Source organism: Quercus suber, unplaced genomic scaffold (genome assembly GCF_002906115.3).
Source record: "Quercus suber isolate HL8 unplaced genomic scaffold, Cork oak 2.0 scaffold_625, whole genome shotgun sequence".
Classification (NCBI taxonomy): Eukaryota; Viridiplantae; Streptophyta; class Magnoliopsida; order Fagales; family Fagaceae; genus Quercus; species Quercus suber.
The window spans coordinates 96706-105650 of record NW_027070068.1 but is presented as its reverse complement, the minus strand read 5'-3'; the positions used below and the strand labels follow the sequence as shown (position 1 = coordinate 105650).

Below are 8945 nucleotides of genomic sequence, written 5' to 3'. Positions count from 1 at the left end.
TGACTTTTTCAAAACTTTTCAAACATTTTTCTCTCTCTCCGACTCGGCAAGGCTCCACTGCGATTTTTTTGTCGTTTTCTTCCAAATTTTTTGCAAGGTTTCTCTCTCCTATAGCCGGTATGTCCATATTACCCTTCCTTTTGCTGTTATTTTCTCATTTCATGCATTTTAATTTGGGTTTTTCGGACTATACAAAATTTGGGGTTTTTGATAAATCAAGCCTTATTTTGTGAAATTGATCAATGGGTTTTTGTGAGGACATGATATAAACTTGATATTGATAGTTTAATTTGATCAATTTTGAGTTTTGAGAAAAATTAATATTCTAGGGCTTGCATTGAATCCGAATTAGGGATTTTGTTCAATTAGGTTGAAATTGATAAAATTGGCTTGTTGTTTTGATGTAATTTATAATCTGTGTGTTGTGTCATGTAATGCTCAATTCATCAAATCTGTTTCAAAACATTCAAGTGGTTTTTCAAATTTTTAGGGTTTTTGTTAGAAACTCTATGCTCAAGCCAATTTTGTGCAATTGAACTTAATTTGAACTTTGCTTCATGCATTAGTACATGCATCATGACATTGTGGTTGTTCATGCATCATATAGATTGTTGTTCTATATCTTTTTGTGCTAACTTGCAGTCTACCCTTGGTTTTTGTGTTATTTTGGTTTTCTCTTTGTATCTTTGTTCTTTCCTTAGCACTATGCCTAGGAAGACTAGGGCTCGTAGGTCTGTCCCCTCACCTACTCTTTCCCCTCCCTCCTTTGACTGAGAGAAGTTTCCGAGTGAGAAAACCAAGAGATTTATGAGAAGCTAAACCTTAAGAGAGAGATTTAGGCTGAGCGTTCTGTTCTTTTAGATAAGCTTGATCCTGCCATTAGGGCAAATTTTGAGCGTCGGGGCTGGTTACCTTTGTTGGATGTTTCTGATCCTCCTCCTCTAGCTACCCTGATTAGAGAGTTCTTCTCGAACATCTCTATCCGCGTCTATGATTCCAACACTTTAGTAAAGAGTTGGATACGAGGCGTAGAGTACTCCATTACTCCTACGGTAGTGGCTGATGCTCTAGGGGTACCCTTGGTCCAGCACCCAGTCTGTCCTTATAATGAGTCTCCTCTGTTAAGTGATGTCATGTCTTACATCACTAGGTCTTCTATCTAGTGAGGTTCTGATCCTAGGATCACCTCTACTTAGCTATCTGAGTTGCACTATCTCTTCTTTAGGATAGCTTGTCATTCTATCTGGCCCATCTCTTATCTTCACACCATTCCTTTCGAGCGGTGTGTCTTTTTATATGCGCTTGTCACTGATGCTCCTATCAGTTTTCTCCATTTGTTTCTTCGTTCTTTGAACAAAATTTATAGGAGTTCATCTTCTTCTCATGCTCTTGTTCATCCTATTTTTATTCATAGGATTTTGCTTTATCTTGATCTTAGTGGTTTTCCTTTCTCTGAGCTCGTTCATGTGATTGCTCCCATAGGTGCATCTTTTCTTAGATAGAGGGCTGCTCATCTTCGAGCTGGCTCTAAACACCCTAGGTCTGAGCCTTCAAGTAGCGTACCTCCTCCTTCTTCTTCTACAGGTCCTACTGGTGAGGATGTTCCTGATCTTGTTAGTGATGCTGCTACTGCTGATGTTCCTCCACCTCCTTCAGATGACTTTAATATTTTTCGTACCTTGGAGACTGTCATGATCGTTCAGGTGGCTCATAGTCAGATTTTGGTGAACTTGCTTTATGAGATTCGTGCTCTGCGTGCCTACGTAGCACATCTTCGTTCACCCTCACTACCTCCTTTCGATGATGGCGTGTGATTGTCCTTTGGCATTCTGTCACAAAAAGGGGGAGTAGAGTTTTGACATTGTAGAGGAGTTTTTGTAGTTAGGGGTAGAGTTTTTTTGTTTTGAGGAGCTAGTGGAGATGTTAGATTGTATCTAGGTGCTTCACTTTGTATATCATTGTTTTGGGGCTATTCTTGTTAGGGGGAGTAACTGTTTTTGGGTGTTACATTGTTTTTGATATACATGATTCTTGTTTCTTGTGATTCACTGCTTATTGATTTATATTTATGAGTTATTCATTGATATATGTCTTTATTATGTGTTGTGTGAATCATACAAGAATGTTATACCTGTTTATTTATTGTTTTCTGTCACACATGCGTTTATGCGTTTGTTGAGTATTTCAGGAATATACAGGTTGATTTAATTGAGCTGCTGTCTACACTTGCAACTGATGGATAGTAGTTAGGATTGATTTTTAGTGTTTATGAGCATTATTTTTGTAAAGGGTTTTCTACTTGTAAACTTTGAGTTTTGTGTTTGTGTTTTGTCACGGATTGCCAAAGGGGGAGTTTGTTAGGTTCTAAAGATTTAGGAATTTATGTATTTAGAACTCTAATGTATAATGTTGGCAAACCATGACCAAAACAATATAGTTAGTCTTGTTTAGGCTTGCTCAAAGTTATATTTTTTTATATAAAGTTGGAATCGAGAGGCTGCAGATGCATTGGTGCATTTCGGCCTGACTCAATCGATCGAGTTCAATCGATCGAAAGTTAGACTCGATCGATCGAATCTCGGGCAGAATGCTTTTCTGCAGAATTTTCCAACTCAGCCCTAACTCATTAAACGTTTTGGGTTTTCTGTTTTTACCCTAGGTATAAAAGGCAAAACCCTAGCCACATTTTTAGAGTAGCTCTGATTGTATTGTTGCTCATACTTTTCTGTTTTGTGTAAATCTCTTATGAGATCTAGAGAAGCTTTCTTTTACACAAAGTTTAGGGTTTTCAAGGTAGAGATAGTATCAACATCTTGATGATCAACTCAGTTAATGCCATTGGAGCTTAAAAAATAACAAGTGTGGGTGCTTGTAGCTGATTGGAGAATCCAAGAAAGAAGGAGTCCATGGATTCGAAGCTTGCACGTGGTCGTGTCAGTAAGTTCTACTGGTAGGTAGCATTAGGAAGCCAAGCGGGGAGCTTGTAAGTCCTTTTGTATGAACTTCGATTCTTTCGCATAGTAGATTTAGGTTTATCTTGAGGATAGCTAGGTCAAATCCTCCCCATGTTTTTACTGTGTGGTTTCCTGGGTGATTATATCATTGTGTTTTTTATATTTTCGCTGCTTTATATTATTAATATGATTGTATGTTTGTGATAACCTAGAACTGCATAATTTGACTAAGTTAATCACTAGGCTAATTAACTAGGTTAATCTGGTCGATTTAAGGGGTCTAAAACTGTTCAACATCAAAGAATAAAGGATCCTTACTAACAAGAACCTTGTAGTTCTCTTGTGAATGAGAACTTCAAAGAATAAATTTGCCACCAATAATCACATTAATAACATTTTCATAACAAACACTACAAATCATGTATTTTGCATGGATAGGTAAAGAGATACTAATTTAAATAACATTTTTTTAATCTAAATTTAGCAATCCAAATAATTGAAATCTATAATGAGAAACTTTACAACTTATTTCAACAACCTCAAGAAAATAGCAAAAAATATTAATGTTGATTATACTGAAAAATATATAAATATACCTGTGTAGTAAGTTTTTGCATAGAATTAAAGCCTATCTTTTTCAAAGCATTTGCTATCATACGAGGCACTTCCTCTTTCATTTGATTGATTTTTCCCTGCAATTCTATTTTCTCAGCAAAACTTTTATCCTCTACTTCTTTAAAACGAAGCTCAGAATCCTCCTTTTCTTTTAAGCGATCCACTTGAAATATAATTTAATTAAAAAAAATTTAATGTTGTGTTTGAGTTAAAGTTAAGAAGACCAAAAATAATGTAATTAGAACCTCCTTTTCTTTTTTTTCTTTTTTTTTGAGATAGTTTTAACTTATAACATCTGCTCTTAATGATAGTTCTTTTCTCATCAAACTAAGACACCAATTAGTTTTTGGTGTAGGTGGGGATTGAACTCTAGATCTCTTAATCAACTCTTGAAACTAATTTAGCTAGCTAGAAAAGATAAAACGTAATTTAATTATTTGTTTGGTATTTTGTTGAAATTTAATTGATTTCAAGTGACATTAAACAATTTAGTAATTTACACCTTTGAAAATTAAAATGTTGAAGTAGAAAAGTTAAGAATTTCAAAAACTATTGTAACAATTCAGGAAGAGTTTTTTTTTTTTTTTTTTTTTTTTTTTTAAAAAAAAAAAAAAAGTTACATAATGTTTACACAAGTTTTTAAGTGCAACTTTAACTCAAAACGACATAGTTAGCTTGAGGATCAAAATTTTGAAACTTTAAGGAGCCAAATCAAAATTACCCCATTACAAATTTACATGTGGGCTTCACATATAAGACACATTTATCTAAAAGGTATATAGTCTCTCTCTCTACTGTGACATTCTTGGAAGTTAATCTTTAAGGGCATCTTTATTTTAAGTCCTTTATGACTTTTCTTGTTGTAGATATTAAATCTATCATAGATAGACGAGAATCTCTATTTTCAACACTTGGTTTTATAAAATTTTTAATAGGTTTGGACTAGAAAAATAATAATAAAAAAAATAACTTCAATAAGTTGATGAAAATTATTATGTAAGGTCAGATTCTCCAAAAATACAACATCGGATTTCTCAAACTCGACCTTTATAAATAAATTCAGGCAAAAATGCAAAATTGACCATCTAACTTTCGCATTTTTTTTTTCATTTCAATCTTTTAACTTTCAGTGTTGTCAATTCAATTTTCTAACTTTCAATTTTTGTCAATGTAGGGCTATGTTATAACTCAATTAATGGCTGTCGTTAGAACTCCTGAAACAACGCCATTTTGCTTCTTTTTTTTTTTTTTTAATTAGGAATTAAAAAAAAAAATCTTGAAAAGAAGAAGAAGAAGAAGAAGAAGAAAACATTTAAGGAACGACGATGTTGAAATAGTCTCGTTCTTGCTCTATCATGCACGCACTAGTTACACTCCTAAGGGAACTTTGAAAACCACCAAGGATCCGATCGACACTTTGGCGACTAACAATGCCGGAAAGTACGATCTGAAAGTCATGACGGCTGGAGATGAGGTCACGCTTCACACCGGAATAAACTTGTCGAGAATTGCCGACACAGTGCTTAACACTACGCCTTTGGCTATCTTCATCGTCGACAATTTGCTTCTTCTGGGAGCACTGTTTGGAAAATTTACATGGTTAGGGATTTGGGTATTCTTCAGGTGATTCAAGGGAATGGAAACGACGATCCCCTCAATGTTTTTTTTTTCCAAAATTTAAAAAAAAAAAAAATGCAAAACGACGTCGTTTCAGGAGTTCTAACAGCAGCCACTAATTGAGTTGTAATAGAGCCCTACATTGACAAAAATTAAAAGTTAGAGGACTGAATTGATAAAACTGAAAGTTAAAGGATTGAAATGAAAAAAATGTGAAAGTTAGAAGGTCTGTTTTGCATTTTTGCCATAAATTTATAACTAGTCCTACATGTCTTTACCCTTGACCTAATTTGAATTTGAAATAAACTTTCTTTTATTTGTTAGGAGTACATAGGAAGAACCCTATCTGGCTAATCCCCCTTCTATGAAAAGTGCCCAACAATAAGTCAATATGTAACTTTAGTTATTAAATATTGCGTGTCTTCTTATATTTCTTCAATTAATTAGTTAATAAAATTACGTTCTAAAGAGAATAATGTCCTTTTTTTTTTTTATAAGAACCTAATGTCCTTGTCAATTTTTTTTTTTTTTTTAAAAAGTCATTTTCATATCAGAATGCACCGTAAGTTTCGATTTGTTATATGTCTGTAGCTGGTAACTCTCTCTATTTATTCTCAAAAGAAAAAGAAAAAGAAAATAAGCTTGTAAATCTTATTTTTTGATAAATATTTTGTGTTTTTAAAAACGTTTTTGTTTTAACACACACACACACATATATATATATATATATATAATATACACACACATCACATACAATCAAATGCCCCACTTCATATCACTCTTTTCAAGTCATTATCGTCTAGGTTAGGTGATTTACAAAATACAATCAAATCATTCAAATCAAATGTCCCATTTCACATCACAAATTTCAATTCATTATAATGCATGATTACGTTACGTGTTTTAGAAAAGACCGTGGACGGCCCCACTTTGGGACCAAGGGGTGCCCAACGTAGCTCCTATTTGTTTTGAGTGGTTCTGGTGCCCCAATTTTGTGCGCAACTTTATATATAATTCGTTCACGTAGTGAGTTGTGGTTAGTAAAATGGTGGTTACAATTTTGTACACAACTCACCCACGTAGCAAATTATAGTTGGTGAAAGAATGGTGGTATCTACCCTTCCACCAACCATAACTCACCACGTAGACAAATTGTGCATAAAAGTTATGTCATTAGAATTTTCCATTTGTTTTTCTTGAGTTCACAATGTTTTATTAATAAACATTTAAATTTTACTTTCCTATAAATTCAATCAATTTTTTTTAAGAATCAAATGCAACCCATTTAAAGAGTTTTTTTTAAACGTCAGTTAGACACTTGGTCTATAATTTCTCTTAATGATTATTTTAAATATCATTTTCCTAATTTTTAGTAATTTATGCTAACATACTTTCAAAAGGGAAAATAGAATATATATTTTCTTAATCAATAGAAAATTAAGGATAAACATGTTTTTATTAATTTATTATTTATATCAATATCTTTCACATTAGTTTTCTTTTTTCTTTTTTCTTTTTTCTCCCTAAAGAGTTTGATGAGAACAAGAATAGATATAAAGCACACATATGATACATAATTTTTATTATTCATCATCATTTTCTTTTTAAATTGTGTCAAATGGTTGGTTTAAGAATTAAAATCAAGGAAATCAATATTGTGTACCGGTATCAATCATACCTGCAATATATGCCTTAATGACCATTAAATTAGTACTAATCCTCCTCAGTTTTCTTAAATGTACTGAATAAAATATTTGGATGTATTGGAGATTTAATGATAATCTTGTAATGAGATGGATCACAATATCAAATTAACAATAAATGTGAACTTTAAGAACAAAAATGAAATATTAAGGATGGAATGACACTTAATGCAAAATTAGAGACTATAATGCTAAAAAAATAAATTAAAAACTTTCATTTGAAATTTAAATTTTTTGTTTTTAAAGATACTTCAATCAAAATTAGAGTTTTATATATAAAAATTTGCTGAACATTTACATGGTTACTTACAATACACACTCTTTCTTTATGTTTGATATTATTTTTTTAGTAGATTGATAGAGTATATTAGAATTAATTGATTTAAGGATAAATATTGTTACATACTTCTTAGTGCACTCTACTTGTGAAATTGTGTTGTGAAAACCAAGGAAGTCAATCCGTACCGTACCAACCAGTATATACCATACCGACCAGTAAATCGGTACAAAAACCCCCTTTGTTTCGTACTAGAAAAAATACCGGTCATACTGGCAAAATCTAGCTGTTTCGACAGGTAAATGCATACCGAACCCAAAAAAAAAAAAAAAAAAAAAAACGTTCTCACTCTCTCATCTCTCCACTCACTAGCATCACTCGCAGTTTCTCAAACTCATAGTGCATGGTCTTTCCTCCCTCAAATTCCAGATCTTCTTGACTGGCGTTCTCTTTTTCTCTTTCACTCTTTTAGATTCACTTTTTCTTTCCTCTTTCTTGGTTGCGTCCAACTTAATGAGAAATTATAGAGTCTTTTGGTAGACAAGTGATGTGGTCCCTCCAATCATGGCAAGCAATTTCTGACACTGCTCCATTGTGAAAGGAAATGCTTGTTGAGTGGTAACAGACTCTTGAGCATCATCAAAACATGAGACCTGATTAGCCCTTGGCTTGGTCTTGTAGCCAGGAGGGTAGCCATGGAGTTTGTAGCATTTCTCCAAGGTGTGACCACGCAATCCACAGTGGCTGCAAGTAGGCCTTTCCTTGGTTTTCTTGAAGATCTTGGAATCAAGATTCATGGTTTTGGCTGCAAGTGCTGTGGACTTCACAAAAGGACCATTGTTGCTGCCATGCCCAACTGATCTTTGCTTCTCATCTTGAATCAGCAAGGAGAAGACTTTCTCAACAGATGGAATAGGATCCATCAACAAAATTTGTCCTCGAATGTGAGAGAAAGAGTCATTGAGACCCATCAAAAATTGCATAACAACTTCTCTGTGATGAATATTTGAGATCTTCTCATTACACACACACTTCTCACAAGAACATGTAGGAAGAGGTTCATAGTTCTGTAATTCATCCCATAGAATTGAGAGATTGGTGAAGTATTTAGTCACAGATAGCTCTCCTTGAGAAAAGCTTGCAATATCCTTCTGTAATTGATAAACTCTACGTCCGTTCCCCTGAGAAAACATGTTCTGGAGCTTCTTCCAAACCTCCTTAGCAGTCTTACGATACACCATACTTGTGGCTATCCTGGGAGAAACACAATTTACAATCCAAGAAACCACAATTTCATTGCATCGTGACCAGCTTTGAACCAAGATAGGAATTTTCTCCATGGCTAAAGTCAGAGAAGCTGATCCATCAATCAACCAGAACTTATTCTTGATCCTAAGAGCTCTCTCCATTGATTTCGCCCATGTAGGGTAGTTCTCACCTCCAATTATGGTTGTGAGACTAATATCGCACCAAGATTTTTTGCATGATGAAGAAAAAATGGATGTGATTTATCAACGGTTATGGTTGCAGAAGCTTGATCGAAGGAAGCCATTGATGAAGCTTCGAGATTCTAAAGAGGAAGAAGAACCCTAACTTTTGGAAGGGAAAAGAAGTTGGGAAATTTAAGCGGAAGCTGGAAATTGCTCTGATACCATATTAAGAAAACAAAGAAAGAAGTTTCTGTATATTGCATAATGAATGATTACAAAGACTTAAGTGAGTTTATATACCAGAAAACCAGGGGAACCTCAACTAACTTAATCTAACAAATTTCCGCCA

At 33.8% G+C, this 8945-nt stretch overlaps 1 protein-coding gene across 1 annotated transcript; it reads right to left on the bottom strand.

Moving 5' to 3' along the window:
• Positions 1–7687: 7687 nt before the first annotated feature.
• Positions 7688–8575, bottom strand: LOC112030428 (uncharacterized). Its single transcript, XM_024063116.2, has one exon. The coding sequence runs from the start codon at positions 8573–8575 to the stop codon at positions 7688–7690; it is 888 nt and encodes a 295-aa protein (XP_023918884.2).
• Between the last annotated feature and the right edge of the window lie 370 nt (positions 8576–8945).

What these genes read in the sequence shown, in the direction of transcription:
- LOC112030428 (XM_024063116.2), bottom strand. Translation starts at nt 8,575, where the DNA reads ATGGAGAGAGCTCTTAGGATCAAGAATAAGTTCTGGTTGATTGATGGA.